General features: G+C 31.3%; 2 protein-coding genes across 3 annotated transcripts; one reads left to right on the top strand and one right to left on the bottom strand.

Annotated features, from left to right (window-relative positions):
• Window positions 1–2925: 2925 nt before the first annotated feature.
• On the bottom strand, window positions 2926–4754 carry LOC137835921 (C4-beta,C20-epoxidase). 2 transcript variants are annotated; one of them, XM_068644678.2, is made up of 3 exons: window positions 4140–4754; window positions 3334–3667; window positions 2926–3251 (listed from the first exon to the last, which is right to left on the bottom strand). In XM_068644678.2, exons 1-3 carry the CDS (start codon window positions 4580–4582, stop codon window positions 3030–3032), a joined length of 999 nt encoding a protein of 332 aa, XP_068500779.2. In that variant the 5' UTR covers window positions 4583–4754; the 3' UTR covers window positions 2926–3029. The 2 variants fall into 2 exon arrangements, with proteins under 2 accessions (XP_068500779.2, XP_068500780.2); XM_068644679.2 differs by having other exon boundaries at window positions 3334–3640; window positions 4140–4744.
• Window positions 4755–11086: 6332 nt separating this feature from the next.
• Window positions 11087–21075, top strand: ABCG29 (pleiotropic drug resistance 1). Its single transcript, XM_068644677.2, has 23 exons — window positions 11087–11419; window positions 11648–12018; window positions 13336–13545; window positions 13660–13744; window positions 13872–14031; window positions 14109–14185; window positions 14270–14323; window positions 14542–14632; window positions 15066–15367; window positions 16412–17010; window positions 17317–17477; window positions 17565–17671; window positions 17764–17917; window positions 18022–18174; window positions 18289–18452; window positions 18539–18871; window positions 18953–19243; window positions 19335–19418; window positions 19512–19645; window positions 19725–19952; window positions 20046–20217; window positions 20309–20563; window positions 20660–21075. Exons 2-23 carry the CDS (start codon window positions 11672–11674, stop codon window positions 20927–20929), a joined length of 4431 nt encoding a protein of 1476 aa, XP_068500778.1. The 5' UTR covers window positions 11087–11419; window positions 11648–11671; the 3' UTR covers window positions 20930–21075.
• Window positions 21076–23204: the final 2129 nt, after the last annotated feature.

Raw genomic sequence — 23204 nt, 5'->3', positions numbered from 1 at the left:
CCTCCTTAGTATTTAAGGGAATTTAAGTAGTGAATTTTGGGTGCTCTTTTATTGGTGTTTTTGTTAGTTGTTGGTTTTTTGATTTGTTTTTTGGATTTTTTTCTCTTTTGTTTTCTTATCATTTGGTGTTTATTTTGGACTTTCTGATTTGGAGACTTCTCCTGATGTTCTGGGTTTGTTGTTAGGTGTTAGTTTAATTATGGATTGGAGTTATTTGAACGTGTCATGCATGTCTCTTATGGTATATATAAGAGTTGGATCATCCTTGAAGTGATATCTATTTATTTATTCTTTCTTACTGATAAAAAAAAAGTAGTGAATAAAGTGTTATAAAGATTATTCAAGTATTTAATAATAAATATGGACTAATTACAATACTAAATGGAATCAGAGATGTACATAACAGTAGGAGAGACGTCTTAGGTCGAAAACAACAACTAGATTAAAAATTCACTATTTTTTATTACTTTTAATGCTCTAGTTAAGATATATCTTCTTACCTAGAACAATATCAAAATAAGATTTGATTGACATTTTTAATATTATCTCACACGTTAAAATAAAATAATGTGTGTTGAAAAACTAATTTGATTTAGAAACTTAATAAACTGATCATTTTGTAAGTGTTAAATGGATAAAATTTAATATTTACAAACATTATACTTTACTAAATTTAACGTTTGTTGTTAATTAATTTTCATTTTTTGTTATTTTAGATCCTAAAATGGTTAGAGTGTAATATGCTTTGCTTTTTGAGATATAGATGTATCATATGAGAATCCAGAAATAAAGGTTTTGATAAAATGAAGTCTTATCCATTTGGCTGAATACATTTTTCTCAGAATCGCTTTTGTTATCATAAAATAAAGATTATGATTGTGTTGAGAATCTAGATTAAGTCTTCCTTAAGAATGTGTCTGCGTGTGTTAGTGGCAAACACATGATAATAGTTCATAGAAAATTAGCTTATCCAATGGGATGCTGAAAAGTGCATTATGAAGCCAACAATCAGGCCCACGAACATCTACGTCTCAACACGAAATTGGGAAAAAGATGCATATTTTGTTGCTTTATTTTCTTCTCTAGTATTATAATTGCACCCTACTTTCTGAGTTGTCATTTTTTTTCTGGCAACAATAATCGTAAGTTCACTCTTATTAACTTGTTTATTCATCATAAAAAAAACTATTAAGAAATGAATTTTAAGTATAACCCAACCTCATAAAACCAGCTTATGAGGTGAGATTTGTAATGAAATGTTTTCATCTCTAGTCGATGTGGAATCTTCAACATACCTCTCACATTTAGAGTAACAATTTGTGTGTGAGACAACATATTATGGGTGATCCAATAATAGTCTGATAGCGAATGACCTGATAAGCCCACCAAACACTAACTAGGATAAGCTTTAAATGACTCTAATACCTAATTCAACCTCATAAAATCGACTTATGAGGTGAAGTTTACACTCACTTATATATACTATGAAATATTCTAATCTCTATTCGATCTGAAATCTCTAACAAAAATTTTACTTTTCCATTTAGTTTTGGTAATTTCTTTCAGCATACCCTTCGTAATTTAAATTTAACTCAACCATATAAAATTGGTATAAGACTATATATTTATGGATAATTCAAAAGCAGGGAATCGGATAAGACCAACAAATTTTAGTTAAGATAGACTCTACCTAACTTTGATATCATATTAAGAAGTGAACTTTAAACTTACTCAACTTATAAAACCAACTCATAAGAAGAAATTTTCACTTATTTTTATACTATAAAATGTTCTTATATCTAATGGACATGAAATCTCCAATCTTTACAACTATAACGTGAATAATAAATAATATATTTTGATATGTTGTTTGTAAAGCATTACTTTGATTCACTTTACATAATTTTGGTTTGGACTTTTTTTTTGCAGTCCAATGGGTAGCCCTTATCCAGCACTCTAACTCCTCTAGTGACACCACATTTTCTTTTATATTTTCACAATTTTCTTTATTGAACACTTGATTTTATCTTCACATCTCCCTCACTAGGCAGCTCATAATCCCTCCTCTTTTTCTTCTAGTTTATTTCCTATTAACATTGTTCTACCTTGTCTTTCATTGTCTATGTTGTGCACCCTCATTGCTTTTTTTCCTGATGATATTCTTTTTTTTTTTTCTAACGAATCACCGATATGATCAAAATTTTCATTGAGTACCTTGATAAGATTAACTTCTGTTGAGTATCTTGAAAATAATTTTGAAAAAGTACAAAAAAAAGTGACCGGAAGTAAAACAAAAGGGGTGTGAATATCACGGGTGATGGGTACAGTTTTGGTTTGGATTTTTCGCATGTTTACCCAGCAGACTGTCTTCTTGTTGCGTTAAAATTTTGATTTCAGCTGTTTCTTTCTGCACCTCCATAGCTTCTCCCAACCCAGGTTAAAAGATATTGTTTTTAGGCAAATTCTTCCTACACCATACCAATTTCAATCTACACTCAATCACCTTTCAAAATTCCAAAATTACCCTCTATTCTAGATTTAAAAATTATAATTTGAAAATCAAAATCTCATCCAGAAAAATAAATCCAAAATACAAAAAAAAAATTCAGAAAAAATATATAAAACACAAAATCTGAAAATGTATTTAGAAAAAGAATTTTTACCTTACTACAAGTTCAAAGATATGGTGCACAAAAAAAATTACCTTGTTATTAACAAAATATATTTTATAAAAAAATATTATTTTTTCTATTTACAATTTTCGAAGAATATATATATTTTCTTTAAAAATATACATTCTGTGTTAAAAATTCCTACAAAGTTAGCCCAACCGATACCAAATTTTGTCACAAGGGAAGTTAATATGTCCTTTCTTCATGAGATAATTACATGCAGATAATAAATTTTTGATTCAAAGTGGTCATATATTAAAGAGGATGCTGTGAATTTGATCGCTATTCTTCACCAAAAAGGTGATATTGGAAATTCTGTAATATTGATGTATTTTGCATTCCATAACAACGACAACATCAAAAAAAATTGTAGACAAAAATCAGGACATGATACAGAAGGGTCAGAATCATAGCCAATATGAGCTGCAAGCCCAGTGAAATAGTTCTTTCCCTACTCTTTTTGAAATTGTTCTTGTTGTTTGGCGCTGAATAGAGGAAAGCCATTGAAATGTAGTCCTCTTTCTCACCTTCAAATATTGGCCTCCCAATCACCTGCTTGTAGTGCCCATCACTCAACATCTGAAACAAACCAATGGCAAGCAGTGATCAATGTTTTGTAAATTAATTTCATTTTCTTTGTTTCAATAATGTGCAAATGAACCTGAATTTGGTCTCCAGCGGTGATTACAAGGGCTCCTTTTTCTGGGAAGAAAGAGAGCCAACCTTTCTTAGAGTAAACCTGAAACTCAGAAGAGCCGTCACACAGATGCAAGCACAAGCAATGAGAGTATTGGTTTCCCCTAATCAGCATCCTAATCACAGAGTTACCACGTTCTCCTGATACGTTATCAGAGCAGTGCTTATAAACAGAACAAAGTGTCCCACCAATCATGTCCACAGAGTTTGCAATTTTATGGGGAGAATCATCCAATATCACTTGCAAAATTTTCTCCGCCACCTTCTCTATCCTGGCCACAAGATTCTCCATCTTCTTACTAAATGTTCAAGGAATTTAAAATCAGATTCATTAAAATGTTCACACTGCATGCAGAATTAAATGTTGTGGTGCATAGACACTGATTCTTGCGTGTGCTTTGGAACAGTGGTCTGATATTATCTATAAATATTAAAAAGTATAAAATTGGATATATATAATGAAATATTCTAATTTTTATTCGTTGGATCTTAAAACAATTATAAAGTAACCAAATTATAAAGTAATGGTCTTGTTATGACTCTTGGGCCAATTGTAAGTTTCAGCTAACGTTGTGTAGCACGCAACAGGACTGAATTCCCGCCTCCAAAAATATTCAACCAACGCTTCTTTTGTATAAACAAACACTCCACGAAATTCTTTTATTATTATATTAATAAAAAAATTGTTAAGAGATTGTATTTTGAAAAAAAAGGTGTCAAAATATAATAGCAAATGAAATGAAATGCATGCTAAATTAATTAATTAGTTACTTGAAATTGGAATATCCGGTTGGCGAAATTCGCTGCATTCTGAGGTTGAACTCCTTATCTCTTCCCCACACGAACTCGTCATCTTCCTCGAAACCCCACGGACTCTCCGCTGACCTCGTCGCGCCGCCTCGCTTCTCCGGCGGCACCTGGAAAATTGCGATGGAAGCTTCCGCCGGCGACGCGATCACGTCCGGTGGAATCCCATGGTTGAGCAGCTGGAAGCACCCGACAGCAGTGAAAGAGTCCGAAATGACGTGACGAAGAGCGTCGTCGGAGCACAAGGAGCGAAAGTCAACCTTTGGGAGCGGCTTTTGGTGGTGGTTGTTGATGCTTGGGAGACGGAGAGAGGTCTCCAAGAATCGGCGGAAAACGTCGTCGTTGGAGAGCGAGGAGGTTCGCCTGGCAGAGGCCACGGGAGATGGCGGCGGGGCTCGGAAATCCATTGAAGTTCGACAGAGGAGAGAATGAATCAACTTTTTTTATTCATTCTTCATTGATTGCAGTTAGGTGTTGTTTTTGTCATTAAAAGAAGAGAAAAAACAGTGAAGCAACATTCCTCTCTGTAATCACCATGACCCACCCTTACACTTTACACCATCATCAACACATTTCCTCAACCATAAAATTATTTATATAACTACTTTCATACTTCATTAATCTTTAATGAGATTCAATCTCAGTTTAAATATAAAGTTAGAATTCAAAATATCATTGCTTAGTAAGAAGACATTTCTCTTGATAAGTTATTACTGACTTAATTCAATAGTTTTGCACTTCTATCTATGAACAAATGATTTTAGTGTTTTTTTCTTCAATAAATATTTTCTTACATTAGATTATGAACTAAGAGAAGTTTAAATTGTTTTCTTCTTCAATAACTGTATTATCTTAAACAAACGTATATGAAATAAGTTTGAGACTAAATTCTTTCAAGGTATCATAAAAAATATGAATGTTAGAAAGAGCTGAGAGAGAAATGGAAGAGGGCGAGGGTGGTAATTTTCTTAGGAGGAGGGGGTTGAATAGCGTATTGGAAAGTGGCAATAGCAGCTCTCAAAAAATCTTCGTGGAAGTTGAATAGCCCAACAAAACGTGGTGAGAACATGCCACTGTTTCACGGCAATTTCTTCCTGGGCCATGTCAATTCTAACCTCCACCCTATTCTTTTTCTAAATTTTCAAAATTACCCTTATTCTGGATTTAAAAATCCGGAATAGTAAATATAATTCAAAAAATAAAACAATACATTCCGGATAAAAAAATCCAGAATACAAAATTGAAAATGCATTATGGATAAAAATTTCTAGAATTCAAAAATGTGTTCTGGATATCTAAATCCAGAATATTTCCGAATAAAAGGTTCAAAAAGTAATTTTTATTTACACCTTTTTTTAGGTTATTTTCGTCATTTTCAAAGGGCATTTTTGTCATTCTCAATAAGAGGTTGGGTACATGTTGGAATTGATATGGTGCAGGAGCATTTGCCTTGTTTCACAAGTAATCGGCCCAGTTTCTTAAGCCCAATTTTGAACTTCGAAACTGAAGATTAGCCCCAATAAATAATGGGCATGAAGAATAAAATACAACAACTATGTATATACCTATATGATTTAAGTACGTTAGTTCAAATATTCAGGATTAGGTGCATCTTGCTTCTTTAAAATCACTTCATTGTTCTTATCCATGGTAAGGGATTGAGATATCAATCTAAATATGAAAATGACAAGTTGAAAGCTTATATACCACATCCAAGTTTTGATTCGAGCCATAGAAAATGTTTCATCTAAAAAACTCTTCCATTCTTAAAAATAATTTTATTCCTATAAATCCACACATTCCAAATTATCATCATATGCTTTTCCAAACTGTGCTACATTTTCCATTTAGTTGCATAAGATGAAATTATTGGAAGTGATTCTTAGGTTGGTTATGGTGTGTTGTGGTAACCCCTACCCACTTATCGCACATGTTCCATACATTTATGACAATATTACAACAAAAAAACAAATGAGTGATAGTTTCTTCCACTTTACCACTTAGGACACATAACATGTTCTTAGTCACAATACCCTTCTACCTAAGTGTGTTCTAGTTGTCATCGTACTTAACATCACTCGACATGCCAAATGTTACATCGTCGATGTTGCCCTTTATTCTCCAACATTGGTTGAATAACTTAGTTTCTTCCCCTATTAAGATTATTATGCAACTTTGAATATGCAAACTTGATTGCATATAAGTCAAACTCATCATCTCTCCACACCCAGTACTTGGTCTCTTTCTCACTTGAATTATTCTCTTCTACAATCCAAACTCCACTCCCATGTATTTTCATTCCATCTCCCTACCTCTCTAATTGTTTTTTTTTTGTTTAAATTTGGATATAATTAAGGAAATTTGTATTGGAGTGACGCCTCATCTATCCACTCATCCTCCCAAAATGTTATCATATTACTTGAGTCAAATATCCACGCTACATTATCATCAAACTAATTAACTACCCTCCTTTCCTCCCTTGCATACCTCATGTAGATCTCTCCACCATCAAGACTCGTGTCTTGGTATAACTCTTTCATTCAACTGAACTCGTGAATTGTACTTAGATTCTAAAAGGTCTGCCCATAACTCATGTTTTTCCACTCCAAGTCTCAATTTTCACTTTGTTAGTAAGCACTATTAAAATTATTTATATCCTTGATTCCTAATCCTCGTTTCTCCTTAAATTTACACATGTTCTCTCATTTAATATAACTATTTTCCTACCCTCTAACTCTCAATCTTAAAAAAAAAAATTCTTTAAATTTTTTAATCTCAAGACACAGTTGTTGGAGTTTTAAAGAAGAACAGATAGTACAAGGAGATTATTGTAATATATCACATGTTTTATCAGACAAACTCTACTTTTTTTTTTATACCTTTTAGTGAATAGTTTGGTCAATTACCTTTTGAATTTAGTCTAATATTATTTTTTCAATATTCAATTGTATAATCGATTGTAAGCTAGTTTAAAAATCGATTTTGATTTTTCCACCAACCGGTTTATAAACGAGACTAGTTAACTTTCAAATTCAATCCCTATAATTTGTTTGAAATTATATTTTGTTTAGTTTTACAGGAACCCCGAATTATGCATATTTTTTTAAAGGAAAACTAGAAATTAACTATATTTAGAGAGACTAAAAAGAAAATTCATATTATTTAGAGATATCAAATGAACAAAAAAAATAAAGTGTCATAAAGTTGAATAAAGATTATTCCAACTTTTAATTTGATGCACAAGAAAAAAAATGGAGAAAAATATGTGTAGCTTTTTGACTTAAGTGGCAGTGGAAATTATGGAAGGTGGAAGTTGAATGTTGTTAGTCTTAAGTTGGAAAACCATGCCTGTTTACTTTAGGCTCTTCATCATTCCACTCAGCAATTATATGTCAAATTATTCCACACGTGAAGAATATTATTAATAAAACAATTTACTTCCACGGGTATATATAATTAAAAAATAAATAATTTTTTATTGAACTATTTAAAAAGTTATAGAAAATAAAACTAGATTTAAACATTGTTAATAGTTTTGTATAGTACATGTATTTAAGCAATTCTTCTAGTTGTATTCAAGTATATTGACACTGATTGGTTAACCAGGTACTTTGTATGCACCATTGATTAATAAATTGATTTATTATTATATTTAACTTTTTTGAAAATGAATAAAAAAAACTAAAATACTACAAAAATGTTTCTGTGCTGGTCAAATAATCAATTAATAGACATAGACATCATTATACAAATAAGAAATCCAACCAAAAAAATCAGATCAGATCGATGAGAGAGCTTCTAGAAAGAAAAGAAAAATATTCACATTGATAGGTGCATCCCTCATTTATCTACTTAAAAAAATATTCACCCAAAAAAAGTTATCCACTTAAAAATAATTAACTAGGAATTAAAGTCTAATTGAAAAATTAATTAATATTACGTGAATTTTTAATATTTAAATAAATATTTTTTTAAAACGAATATAAATTTATGTGGGAGTATTGTTTTTATTGAGGTAAGAAGTTTTATTGGAAAATATTTATTGAGAAGAATGAATAATATGAAATGCCAAATCAGTATACAGCATACATCCATATACATACATACAATTTACATTAATTAATAATTAATATTATATAACAAATGGATTAGTTTTTTTAATGCCTTTTTGGTACAGACAATTTTTTTTTTATCTTTTTGTATTTTTATTTTCGTGAATTCATTTTTTAAAAATCTAAAATAAATGGTGGTGATGAAAAACTGATGATATTTTTACTATATCATTATAACTATTAATAAAAATTAATTCCAGTGGTCAACGTAGTAGTGAAGTTCAATTTCTTTGTCGGGTAACTAAGGTCTCTTCCTAGAAAACAACTACATTATATAATAGTATAAAATTTGTTAGTATACTTTTGTAATGTAATAAAATATACGTAATGCTTTGAGAAAAAAAAATAGAGAGAATAAAACCAAATGAATATTAAATAACTGTTACTATCAACATTTTTTATACCATAAACAATGATCAATTATATTACCTTTTGGAATTTATTAAAATTATACTTGATAGTTTTTGTTTTTTATTATACACAAATATATTTTTTAATTTCTTAATTGTTATGAATCAAGGCATGATAAAGTAATATTAAAATAGAAATGATAAATATTAGATACAATTTCTTTAACTTTTAGGTGCAGGCATGTAAACTAACCTTAAATATAATATGAAATGTTTATTTATTTAATTATTGATATAAGATATCTTAAAAAAAATAATCGAATTTTACTACGGGCATTTATTGGTAGAATGATTATCCACAGTTAGCTTAGGTGATACTTTAATTGATATTTTGTCAACAAAAAATAAAATACTAATTACATGCAATTGTCTGCACCATACTTTTTTAAAAATAAAAGTAAAAATGCTTTCAGGAGTATACTCAGAATAAATAAATATTTTTATTGCAATTTTATAAAAAAAAAATTGTTGCATAATTAATAATATCATTAGTTTTTTTACATATTATTTAGTTAAATAAATTCAAACAAATAATATATTGAAATGTATTACGTAGATAAATTTTCTACCGATACTAATTTGTAAATAAATACTATAATAATAATTATTGTTATTACTATTATTATTATTAATTTAATTTTTTTAGAGGAAATCAAATTCAAGTTTTATATAGAATCTTCAACTACATTAGAAAAATTTAATACAAACTTAATGATCTATTAAATATTATTCTTATTATGATTATCATTATTTTAATTATTATTAATATTATTATTGTCAATGAATTAATATTAAAAATTTTATTATTATTAATATTAATACTATTAAAATCATTCTTATTATTATAAACATTATTAATGTATTCAAATTATTAATATTATTGATTATAATAATAAAATTAATAATAATATTATTAATAATATTATCAATATTAAAAGTGTTAATAATATAATACTAATATTAATAATAATATTAATAAGTATTAATAATATTGATAGTAATAATAATAATAATATTAATTTATGGATTATAACTTATAAGTAATATTAAATTTACTTATAGATCTGTATTGATAATAATATGTTTGTACTGTTAAATTTAGTGAGGAATATAAATTTGTGAAATTTTACATAGAGATATGTTAAATTGATCGATGATTGCATATCTATAAATAATAATTCATATTTTATGCTAAATTTATCTACGAATTTAAATATGTATATATTAAATTTGTATATAATAGATAAATTTTTGATTTTTTTTAACAAATAAATATCCTAAAAAATGTCTAAATTTCATAAAAAAAAGTCTATACAAATAACATTATTATATGTTATCTCCAAATTTAAGTTTTTCTTAACCAAAACAAGTGTTGAAATAATCTCAAGTAACAACAAAAAAATCAGTATAACAACAAAAAAATATCTTAATGTTTAGGTTTGCTTTTGATGTATTTTTCTTTTTATATTGGGTTTAGCTGTCTGAGAAAATCCGAGAAGCATAATAATAACTTAGTCAAAGTTTAGGTTCCGTGAAGATAAACTCAAACTTCATTGTATATACTTTTCTATTGCATAAAAAAATGTTAAGTGACATAAGGTAGTGAATGTTTCAGAAGGAATATTTTATATATTGAATTATTCAATTTATAGAACTAATCGATTTTTTTCATGACCAGGTCCTCAAAGGCCATGCAGAGTCTTAAACAAATGAAAAATGAGAAGAAAATCGTTGCTTCCATTACTATTATCTTCATAATTTTTAATATCATGTTTTCTTATCTAATGAGAGATTCATCTCAATAATCTTGCTACATTTTATTATTAAGTAGCATGATAATTGACCTAGTTATTAGTCAATGTTTCATTCCAATTTAATTTTTTATTATAACTATAACAACTTAGCAAAACAAACTTCATAAAACCAGGTTCCAATGCTTTTAATTTTCCAATTTTTCTTCTGCTTATAAAAAAAAATAGTATATTTATTCTCTATATTTAATGACGCATTAATAGACAAATATTTTTGATAAATTTTTCTCATGTTTTTATGGTATAAGTATTTTCGTTAGAAAATATACTTGGACCTTTAAAAAAATACCATTTTACAACTCATTTTATGTATAGAATAATATATATTAGCCCCTTAAATAAATAAATCAATATTAATTTCAGGTAATTCTAGTTAGTATTTTAACTTATAACGTACTTCTACGTCATTAATTGGAAGAGTATTTTGTACACATTTTTCATAATAACATTTTTTCCCAGACAAAAACGGGGTGTGGAGATATTGTTCATTGTTCAACGTTCATGTTTGAATGAACCTTCTTTGTTGCATTGAGAACACTACACACGTATATAATAATCATTTAATTAATTGTTTATTCATCAAGTGTTTCATTTGAATAGAGAATTAGATTAACGACAATTCTGCCACCAAACCAATGTCTCTCTTGGTGTTTCTCTCTCTCATTATCATATATACATCTGTATAAGCATAACACAGCTTCCAACATTGCATTATACACAACACTTTCTTTGTATCAGAAACCCTTTGGTCTATCAGTTCCAAATCTTCTCTCATGAGTAGAAAACATGCACAAAATAGTAACTTGGAGACTACAAAATGAAGGGGCATGTGGTAACCTTTTAGTCTCAACCCCCCAACAACTTTCTTTGCTGGGCAGAGAATTTTCTGTTCTGTAATCCAATTCATTCAGGTAAGTACTGTTTGCTTTTATGTTTGATTCATTTGAAATACAGAACAAGAAATTTAGTTAGTGATATGAAGCAAACTAGTATTCTCTCATCTGTTTATTTTTATGTTTTTTTCATAGTGGTGTGCTTGGTTGCACGTTTTTGGAACGTGGTTTTTTTTAGTTTTAGGTGTTTGAAGAATTGTCTCAAACATGTTTTAACTTGTTTCCATGCATGTTTGAAATCCACAGCTGCAGAAGAAGGAGGGAGATAAAATGGAGGGTGGGAATCTAAGCAGAAGCATAAGTAGGAGCTTGAGCAGATCAAGTTGGAGAATGGAGGGTGTGTTCGCGAGTGGAAGATATTCACGAAGAGCTTCAAATATTGATGAGGATGAAGAGGCTCTCAAGTGGGCAGCCATAGAGAGATTGCCAACCTATGACAGGCTAAGAACAAGCATCCTTCAAACTTTTTCGGAGGTTCCAAACTCATTGGAACACAGAGAAGTCGATGTTAGAAAGTTAGATGGGAACGAAAGGCAAGAGTTCATTGACAGAATCTTCAAGGTTGCTGAAGAAGACAATGAAAAGTACTTGAGCAAGTTCAGAAACAGACTTGAAAAGTGAGTTCTCTGTCTTTCATCTACGCCCTTCTGCATCAGAATCTGAGAAAGTTCTGTCATGTTTTGTTTAAGACACTTTTTTTTTTCATTGTGTTCAATATTTCTTATATTATATATTCACGAACGACTTTGCTTTCTTCCACTTACTTCTGACTTACTCAATTAGTATTGAATTGTTTTACATATCTTAAAAGAAACAAAATGAAGGTTAGTTTATGTATGATAGAGCTTTGACTTGGTTTTGAGGCCGGCAAGGTAAGTTACAACAAATGTTTTTTATTTAAGCGTGCACATGATGTAACTATTCATCTCTCATATTAAACGGCATGTCTTTGTCATTTATCAAACCCAACATAAAGAAAATGATAAAAAGATCAAATTCAAAAATTAGAGAGTCTGGTTTTAAGGAGATGGGGATTAGTAACCCACAAGAGAAATATTCCCAATGCATTATTGAAGAGAGAAGGGGACGGGGGGAATGAATCTTCAACAATAGTCAGCAAAGAGATCAATAAAGAACTTGTTCATGTGATTGATTTTTTGTGTGGCTTTTTCTCCATGCTTCTAAGTTGTTTATTGTCTCACTCCATCAAATTATTTGTGGTAATGGGGGTAATTCATTACATGAACAAGTAGAGTGTCAATATCTGAAAGGATACGTTACCTTCTGATGTAGAAATAGAAAATGTCCCTTTCCCAGGATTCAACTACAGGTTAATAATGTGTAAAACATTTAAATAAGATAATGGTTGAATGTTATATAGCACAAAGACTCAAATCGACATTAATACGACATAGATATCAACATGGAGATACGTATAATATCTAAAATGTAGGACATTGATATATATTATATAATAATGAATTATATAAATTGACACTAAAGATTTATATGCACAAGTATGTTTCAGATTTTTTTAGCAGAAAGATGTTTTTCATGACTAGTTCAAAATGATTTGTTTCATGTATTTCTCCTTTTTAAAATTATGTTAGAATGATGTTAAAATTGTCAGAAATTCAAAAAATACTTTTTGAATTAAATACTTTATTGATACGTGTTCTACATGTGGATGTCAAATACGTAACATTATTTGAGATACGTGTCCAAGTCTAATAGGTTGAATCTCTGAAGTGAAATGAAATGGAGTAAGAAACTTGGGCAATAAACTACTCTCTGGACAAGTCATTGTTCCTAAATGATGTCACACTCACACATGCCTGTAGATACACTCTTTTCTAACAAATTGTTCCCACGTTCAATACTTTATGTAGAACAATTAATAATGAACTCGTGTTTTTCAAATGTTCCAATCTCAGGGTTGGTATCCGACTCCCAACAGTAGAAGTGAGGTTTCAGAATTTGACAGTTGAGGCTGATTCCTACATTGGCAGCAGAGCTCTGCCAACTCTACCAAACGTTGCATTGAACATTGCTGAATCAGCTCTTGGCTTATTTGGGATTAGTACAGCAAAGAGAACAAAGCTCACAATTCTTAAAAATGTCTCCGGCATTATTAAACCTTCTAGGTACCACCTCCATTTTCTCATCATTAATTACTTCGAACCAAGTTCACTAGGTTTATTTGTTCATTATTATAATTTGGGTTGGTGTAATGTAACCATTCTTATTGTTCTATATAGGATGGCCCTTTTGCTTGGCCCCCCTTCATCAGGGAAAACGACCCTTTTGCTGGCATTGGCTGGAAAATTGGACAATGATTTGAGGGTACATTGCAGCCTTTCATTTTCTTGACTAAGCTATAATAGGAAAGAAAGCCAAAACTTTTACTCTTCCAAACTTCCATTTTTCTAGCACGTGTAGTTGAATAGATAACGTTGTTTGAATGAAACAGGTACGAGGAGAAATCTCCTACAACGGGTACAAGCTTAATGAGTTTGTACCTAGAAAGACTTCAGCCTACATCAGCCAAAATGATGTGCATATTGGAGAAATGACAGTAAAAGAAACCCTCGATTTCTCAGCTAGATGTCAAGGAGTAGGAACACGATATGGTACTTAATAAGAATTCACTGTAACATCCTTAACTAATTTTGTAGTACAAACTTGTTTGACAAATATGTTACTGTAGACCTATTAGCCGAGCTTGCTCGAAGGGAAAAAGAAGCTGGAATATTTCCGGAGGCAGAACTTGACCTTTTCATGAAGGTATCAACCAGTTATTAAAACAAACCAGAACTTCCACAGGCTTATTGATTTATCGAATTGTTCTAACAGTTTAAACAATTTTAGGCTACTGCAATCGAGGGAACAGAGAGCAGTCTCATCACTGACTATACTCTCAAAGTGAGTGGTTTTTCTTGCACAACATTTATTACGATTCACGGTTTGGTAGAGAAGGAAAAATGAGGCATATGGTTGAAGTTCATCTGGGCTAAGATTATCCATTCCCAGCCACAAAAGTCCAAACCATGATCTCAGAACTCTGCTATGTATCTTTTTCAATAGTAATGATCATAATGTTGTAGAAAATAATAACTTGTTGTTGTTTGATGTATGGATAGATACTGGGGCTTGATATCTGCAAAGATACCATCGTGGGTGATGAAATGCACAGAGGAGTGTCTGGTGGCCAAAAGAAACGTGTAACCACAGGTAGTATAACTCACTCAAATTCTCATTCCTAAATTTCTCTGTAGAATGAGTTCCAAATTCTTCTGTCATACTTTTCTACTTTATATTAATTTTTCAGTTCAAACATTATCTTTATGTTTGAAGGCCGTGGTTTAATCAACTCATGCTAAGGTCAAACAAACTCGCTCACCAATAAAAAATTCCCCCATGGTTAAGATATAGCCACGTGTACTTTGCTGACTAAGATGTTTTTTCCAAATTAATCTTTTTATATAACAATTTCTCACAATTTTCTCTATAACCATGACTCATGAGTGAGAAGAGAAAAAAAAAGAAAAATAGTTTAATAAAATAAATAGTGTGACTATAAGAGATGAAATAATATTTACTATTTTTTTCCATTTGACAATTATACATATGAATTGATTTATGAATGAGATGTATGTATACGTAGGAGAAATGATTGTTGGGCCCACAAAAACATTGCTGATGGATGAGATATCAACGGGCCTTGATAGCTCCACGACGTATCAAATAGTAAAATGCTTCCAACAAATCGTGCACCTTACGGAAGCAACCATATTCATGTCCCTACTCCAACCCGCTCCGGAGACGTTCGATCTCTTTGATGATATCATCTTGATATCGGAGGGTCAGATTGTTTATCAGGGCCCACGCGAGCACATCATTGAGTTCTTTGAATCCTGTGGATTTAGATGTCCTGAAAGAAAGGGAACCGCAGATTTCTTACAGGAGGTACGCATACTAATCACCTTTTCCTTTTCAATTACCAAAAAAAAAAAAAACAATATCTGAGTAAAAATAACTATTAAACCAAAAATCCTCATTTAAAAAAGTATAATTTATGATAAATAAATATTTTCATATAAAAATTATATTATAATTAAATTCATAAAAATATATTATTTAAATCTATAATAAATAATTCAAATTTTAATACAAAGTTTTTTTTTAACTAGTGACATACTTTATAAAATATATTATTGAAAATTAATTTTTATATAAAGATAAAAAATGTAGATTAATAGAGATATGCAATTAAGAAAATTAACTAGAGAAACGAAAATAACTAAATAAAAGAGATTAAATGGTTGCTGAGTTTTATGGAATGATATATGTTATGAAGGGAGCTCGGTCTTACTAATGTATGGCTTGAATGTGTTTCTCTTTTGGTTAGTGGTACATTTACTGCTAGGACTAAGGTTTTGTTGATACTTCGTAATCAGTGAAACACTTATTTTAATTAATGTAGAAAGTTAAGGTTTAGGGTTACTCATATCTTTCGCGAAAGAAATGTGTGTGTGGATAAGTTGACTAACTTAGGATTTATTCATAGATATTCATTTCATTTGTATAATAGACTTTCATCTAATATATTCTTAGAGTTCTTTATGAATATGTATAGTTTATCTATATATCGTTTTTGTTAACATATGAGTTTTGGTCTAATCTCTCCATATTTTTTTGTTTTTTTTTTTAGTAATACTTTTTTCATGTCATGACAGATGATTTTTGTTACTTGAGGTGTCAACTAAACTGAAATGTCAATTGCATAATGATACCTAACATAAAAGTTTTATATAAAAAAAATAAGAGATTAAGTCGATTGGATGATTAAAAGATTATTATTTTTTAGTGATGCTTGTAGTATGTGATATGTACATCATGGTAGAAAAAATAGTATTTACTATTATTCTTTGTTATGAATTATTACACAAGTTATTTAAAATTTCAAAACATGAAAAGAGAAAGTAAATGACAGTTGTTAATTTTGTACAGGTTACTTCAAGAAAAGACCAAGAACAATATTGGATAAATAGAAGCATACCATACCATTACATTACAGTGAGCGAATTTGCAAATAGATTCAAGCAATTCCATGTTGGAATGCAACTTGGGAGTGAACTCTCTGTGGCATTTGACAAATCAAGGGGACATAGAGCATCTCTTGTTTTCAAGAAATATACAGTGCCCACAATGGGACTTCTTAAAGCATGTTGGGATAAGGAATGGCTACTAATCAAGAGGAACTCTTTTGTGTATATATTCAAGACAGCTCAAATATGCATTATTGGTATCATAGCTGCAACTGTGTTCTTTAGGACCAAAATGCATCAAAGGGATGAGGCTGATGCAGCAGTTTACATAGGTGCAATTTTGTTTACCATGATCATGAACATGTTCAATGGTTTTTCTGAATTGCCACTCACCATTGCAAGACTTCCCGTATTCTACAAGCATAGAGACCACCTTTTCCATCCTCCTTGGACTTATACACTCCCTAATTTCTTACTACGAATCCCCATTTCTATCTTTGAGGCTACTGTTTGGGTGCTTCTCACATACTATCCTATAGGATTTGCACCTGAAGCTAGCAGGTAACCTTAATTAGGAGTGATATATTGACAACTTGCATCAATCTACAACTTCATTTTTCTACCTAAAACTTATCAGTTTATGAAATGAAGAAAATAATCTTTCTTCATATCATCAATCATAGGTTGTAAACTGGAACAGGTTGTCAAAATATCATTACTGTTGTCTTTCTTTATTTTATACTTTGTATGTTTTTACGCCTACAAATGATACAGATTTAATCATTGGACAAACTATGATTTCCTTCTTGGTGGCAAAACATAAATCCTAGTACTAAGTTTCACATTGGGGTCTTGTCCAACTTTCAGGTTTTTCAAGCACTTGTTGTTAGTTTTTCTTATCCAACAAATGGCAGCTGGGATGTTTAGGCTCATATCTGGAGTTTGTAGGACAATGATTATTGCTAACACTGGTGGAGCCCTCATGCTGCTTCTTGTTTTTCTACTTGGAGGTTTTATCCTTCCTAAACGTAAGTGACTAAGCCTCTTAATGTAACATGTAATTTTTTTTCAAAGAATGTGCTCACCCTGATGTTTAAACCTCTTAATGTTAATAGGTGACATTCGAGATTGGTGGATTTGGGGTTACTGGATTTCACCATTAAATTATGCGTACAATGCTTTGACTGTGAACGAACTATTTGCTCCAAGGTGGAGCAATGTGGTAAGTAGCATAAACTTTCAATAGTAGATGTAAGTGTTGATTCAATGGCTTAACATGAAATTATTCTTCACTTGAATTTTCCTATTTTGTAGTCTTCAGATGGTGTAACCCCAATCGGTATTGCTACATTAAATAACTTTGACATTTTTGCTGAGAAAGAATGGTACTGGATAGGTGCAGCTACTCTCTTCGGCTTCACTGTTCTGTACAATGTTCTCTTCACCTTTGCACTCATGTACCTTAACCGTAAGAACTCATAATCTAATAAAAATTTCAATGAATTACTTCCTTCACCATTTGTTCAGTGCTAATAATGCTTTTATTGCATCTTCTATAATTTGATTCACTAGCTATTGGAAAAAAACAAGCAATAATATCTGAAGAAGAAGCAACCGAAATGGAAACTGGAGGAAACTCTAGGGAAGAACCAAGACTTGTAAGGCCAGAGCCCAACAGAGAGATTGCTCCTCAGCCATTATCTTCTACTGATGGAAACAACACACGTAAATATCAAACTAGATAACTTTGATATTGAGGGATTTAGCTATAAGTGTACCTTTTGTAATATAACTAAAGAAACTTCTCAAAAACATTGTCTTGTACATAAATAATTTCAGGAGAAGTGGCAATGCAACAAATGAGTAGCCGAGGTCAAATGAGAAATGTAGATTCAATGCGTGAATCAACCATTGGTGTTTCCCCAAAGAAAGGAATGGTTCTGCCTTTTCAACCACTTGCAATGTCTTTTGATAGTGTTAATTATTATGTGGACATGCCTGCTGTAAGAACCCCATCACCCTTTTAACATAACTTTTCATCATTCATAATTAATGGGAAATATAAAGGAAAAACTTCAACTTCTAACAGGAAATGAAAGAGCAAGGAGTGACAGAAGATAGACTACAGCTACTTAGGGAAGTAACTGGTGCCTTTAGGCCTGGTGTTTTAACTGCTTTAATGGGAGTCAGTGGAGCTGGAAAGACAACTTTGATGGATGTTTTAGCTGGGAGAAAGACAGGTGGCTACATTGAAGGAGATGTTAGAATATCAGGCTTCCCAAAGAATCAAGAAACATTTGCAAGAATTTCTGGCTACTGTGAGCAGACTGATATTCATTCACCCCAAGTTACCATTCGAGAATCTTTGATCTATTCTGCTTTCCTTCGGTTACCTAGGGAGGTCAATAATGAGGAAAAAATGGTTAGCACTATCTATTTTTATCTTTTCTATGAAGTTGCAATGAAGAATGATTCTTATGTTCCTTTTTCTTACTCTTCATAGAAATTTGTTGATGAAGTAATGGACTTGGTCGAGCTAAACAATCTCAAGGATGCTATAGTTGGGCTTCCAGGTGTTACGGGGTTGTCTACCGAACAGAGAAAAAGACTAACAATTGCTGTTGAACTTGTTGCCAATCCTTCAATCATTTTCATGGATGAACCCACTTCAGGTCTCGATGCAAGAGCAGCAGCCATTGTGATGAGGACTGTGAGAAACACTGTTGACACTGGAAGAACAGTTGTATGCACAATTCACCAACCTAGTATTGATATCTTTGAGGCTTTTGACGAGGTACCAACAAACTCATAATTTGTATGTGTCATGTGTTTTTTCTCTTTATCTCCATTACTCTTTGGTAGATAAATATTTTCTTGTGCACCAGTTGTTGTTGATGAAGAGAGGAGGCCAAGTGATATACTCAGGACCATTGGGAAGGAATTCACACAAGATCATAGAATATTTTGAGGTAATACAAAAAAATAATGAAGAATTTTTTTATCAAATCATGTAATAAGGGATTCAAGTTTAGCATCTAACTCCATGTTCATTCCTTGATCAGGCTATTCCGGGGGTCCCAAAAATTAAGGATAAGTACAACCCAGCAACATGGATGTTAGAGGTAAGCTCTATAGCAGCTGAAGTTCGACTTGGAATGGATTTTGCTGAGTACTACAAATCATCATCTTTATACCAGTAAGTCTACAAACATATACTAAACTAATGTTGTCAAGTGAGCTTGATTAAGCTGACATATATACATACTCATGAGCAGGCGAAACAAAGCTCTTATAAGGGAGCTAAGTGCACCTCCTCCAGGAGCAAAAGATTTGTACTTCCCCACTCAGTATTCTCAATCCACTTGGGAACAATTCAAATCTTGTTTGTGGAAGCAATGGTTGACTTATTGGAGAAGTCCAGATTATAACCTTGTCAGATTTTTCTTCACCTTAGCGGTAGCTCTAGTGGTGGGGACAGTATTTTGGAGGGTTGGCGAAAAAAGGTTTGAAGTTACTACCTTAATTGAACAGACATCTAACTTTGTTCTCTATGCATTCTGTTGTTACAAACTATTTCTTCTGTCATAATTTTGCAGGGGAAGCTCAAGCGATTTGAACACTATTATAGGAGCTCTATATGGATCTATATTTTTTGTTGGTGTTAACAATTGTCAAACTGTGCAACCAGTAGTGGCCGTTGAAAGAACGGTGTTTTATAGAGAAAGAGCTGCTGGAATGTATTCTGCTTTGCCTTATGCCATTGCACAGGTTAAAGGGTGCATTCTTTTTAAACAATTATAAAATTTTCTTCATCTTGCACCTGTTGCTTATTATGCTAGCATTGTTGTTTCATTTGCAGGTTATTTCAGAAATACCATATGTATTTGTTCAAACTATTTACTTTGCATTCGTAGTCTATGCTATGGTGAGCTTTGAATGGAAAGTGGCAAAGGTCCTTTGGTTTTTCTTTGTTAGTTTTTTCTCCTTCTTGTACTTCACATACTATGGGATGATGACTGTTTCCATTACACCAAACCACCAAGTGGCATCAATCTTTGGAGCAGCATTTTATGGACTCTTCAATCTCTTTTCTGGTTTCTTTATCCCAAGACCAGTAAGTACCCTTCTAATTTGGTTATCATGCATCAATGTAAGAACTAGTCTTGTCATTTTGACTAACATAATTGGTGTATCAACCTTGGCATTTCAGAAAATTCCAGCATGGTGGGTTTGGTACTATTGGATTTGCCCAGTAGCATGGACAGTATATGGGTTAATTGTCTCACAGTATAGAGATGTAGAGATAGACATTATTGTGCCTGGTGGGAGTAATCAAACTATCAAGCACTATATTGAAGACCATTATGGGTTTAAACCGGACTTCATGGGACCAGTTGCCATTGTTTTGGTCGCTTTTCCAGTCTTCTTTGCCTTTGTATTTGCCTTCTCCATCAAAACATTAAACTTCCAAACCAGATAAAACAATATATCAGTAAGAAAGTTATGCTCTTGCAGGTTTTATGTACGCTTAGAGATAGCAAATTTATACTCAACTTCATAAAACAATGACAACATTTTAAGGTTGTTTATTTGGTAAATATAAATTATATTGATTCTGTAATTTTATATATGCTGTCAACTTTTTGCAACAGGTATTATTATTATTATACTTACAACAACTTCTAGATTAATGAGAAATTGTAACATGATTAAAACCTTCTGCTTTGTTTTCATTTAATAACCTCTCATTTTCCTGAAGTAACTATTAATTATTTGGTTTCATTTATATATTGAAAACTATTTTAGGTATGATCCAAAATTTCGTTGGGTCCATGCCGTCAAAATTTGCATAGATTATTGCGCTTGTCTAAGAGTATTTTTTTTTAATTAGTAGGAATTGAACCAATTGGCGACAAGTAAAAGTATGTGTGGATTTTTTTATTAGAACTTTGCACCTTAAACATGTGAAATGTGAGGCAATTTATCTTTGCACCGTATAATTTAAGACATGCATTCAAAAAAAAATTTAAAATTCAACATTGTTCTTGGCTTCATTTTTTTTATGGACGCAGAAATCTGAAAGTGATTGTTACATACTCCGAATTTTGATTTCTGAAAGGTCATTTCCGTATTTCATTTAAGTTTCTGGATAGTCATATCTAGAAGTAAGTTATGAGTTTCATATTTTCATATCCGAAATATTGTATTATAAATGGTGCTGAGGATCGATCGAGATCCAGAATTCATTTATGTTTACTTACGGATCTTTACATCCGAAAGATTATTTATGTTGTCTAGGTAACTTTTCGGATGACGAAATTCAGAAGTGACATATTAGTTTCGAACTTGTATATCCAGACCTTTGTGATTTGTATATTCGAAAGAAAAAAAATTTAAATCATTAAAAACAAAACAGACATTTCTTATCACTGTGTTAGATGAGAATTTGAATTGATATGGTGCAAGAAAATCAGCCAAAGGTGAGTTGTTGATTGGGTTGGTGAACAAAGAATAGTTATCACATCACTCATAGAGAATGATAGGCATGTTTGGGTTTTTTCTGTGAAAATTACAAAGGATCAGGACAAAAAAAACCCAATGGCTCAACAAAGAGACATGAAGCTCAACCAAAGACCGCATAACTTCTTTCTGCACCACAGCGATTGTGACATGCACCTGGTCTATTTTCAAAAAAATTCAAATTATCCTTTATTCTGAATTTTGGCTTCTCTTTCTTAGTTTTGCTTAGTTTGTGTAGAAATTGAATTTTGGATGATGTTTATGTATAGAATTTATTTAAGTAAAAACAAAATGAAGGATGGTGAATGGAGAGGAGAAAAGCGCGTGAGTGGGGGTGCATTTGGCAGGTTTTGTTGTGGTGGTCCTCCTTTCTTTTCTCACCTTCTTTTAAAGGACGCGGCGACCTGAACGTGGTTTATCCCTGCCCACAAAACTATAACCTATTCTCACTATTTTTAAAATATTCATCTTTTCTCACACTCATTTATAGAGAAGATAGTAAAAAAAAATGGTGTAGTGCATGAATAGGTGTGCCAACGTGCAGAGGGGAAATCAGGGTTAAAATCTGAACACACCCTGCAACTTTACTGTCCAAACCCGTTGGAATATTTTTGTGGTTTTAGTTACAAGTTTTAACTTTTAAAAATTAAATTTAGTTTATAGTTGTAAATTAAAATCAGGTTTTTCTGGTTTTTAGTTTTTATTAATCTTAAAATGAGTATTATTTTGGCTAGACTAGGGTGTGAAATGTTTTTTTTAGATAAATTACATGTATGATTGTAACATATTTTAACTGTACCGATAACAATATGATGAAATTCAAAAATCCTCCAAAATCCTTCAAAAATCTCTTGAAAATAAAATATAACTATAATACAACTCATTCAAGAAAGTATTGTACATAAATATAACTATAATACAACTCATTCAAAAATCTCTTATTTACTATTTGCTATGATGTAAGATAAAATCTATTAATTTTATTCTCATTTGTTACTTTTTTTTTCTTCAAAAACCTATATTGGTATCATTATCCAAATTTTTATAGACTTTATTATCAAATAATTTTTTAAAAATTCATTCATGTTTAACCCACTTATAAATAAAATTCGAGTAATTTTTAGAATGTACTGACTCATGTCTAACCCACGCACTTTATTAGTTCATTGATGAACCCAAGAGTGTTCTTACAAAGCTTTTTAAGGCTTAAAAGAATTTAACATTTTTTGTAAAGT

Source organism: Phaseolus vulgaris, chromosome 5 (genome assembly GCF_051622355.1).
Source record: "Phaseolus vulgaris cultivar YP4 chromosome 5, ASM5162235v1, whole genome shotgun sequence".
NCBI classification, from domain to species: Eukaryota; Viridiplantae; Streptophyta; class Magnoliopsida; order Fabales; family Fabaceae; genus Phaseolus; species Phaseolus vulgaris.
This window is presented reverse-complemented; position numbering and strand designations above follow the sequence as displayed.

What these genes read in the sequence shown, in the direction of transcription:
- LOC137835921 (XM_068644678.2), bottom strand. Translation starts at nt 4,582, where the DNA reads ATGGATTTCCGAGCCCCGCCGCCATCTCCCGTGGCCTCTGCCAGGCGA. An exon ending in ACCGGATATTCCAATTTCAA is followed by an intron (nt 3,668 to 4,139) that starts GTAACTAATTAA and finishes TTGAACATTTAG; the next exon opens with TAAGAAGATGGAGAATCTTG. An exon ending in CCGCTGGAGACCAAATTCAG is followed by an intron (nt 3,252 to 3,333) that starts GTTCATTTGCAC and finishes GGTTTGTTTCAG; the next exon opens with ATGTTGAGTGATGGGCACTA.
- ABCG29 (XM_068644677.2), top strand. Translation starts at nt 11,672, where the DNA reads ATGGAGGGTGGGAATCTAAGCAGAAGCATAAGTAGGAGCTTGAGCAGA. An exon ending in TCAATAATGAGGAAAAAATG is followed by an intron (nt 18,872 to 18,952) that starts GTTAGCACTATC and finishes TACTCTTCATAG; the next exon opens with AAATTTGTTGATGAAGTAAT. An exon ending in TGCCTTATGCCATTGCACAG is followed by an intron (nt 20,218 to 20,308) that starts GTTAAAGGGTGC and finishes TTTCATTTGCAG; the next exon opens with GTTATTTCAGAAATACCATA.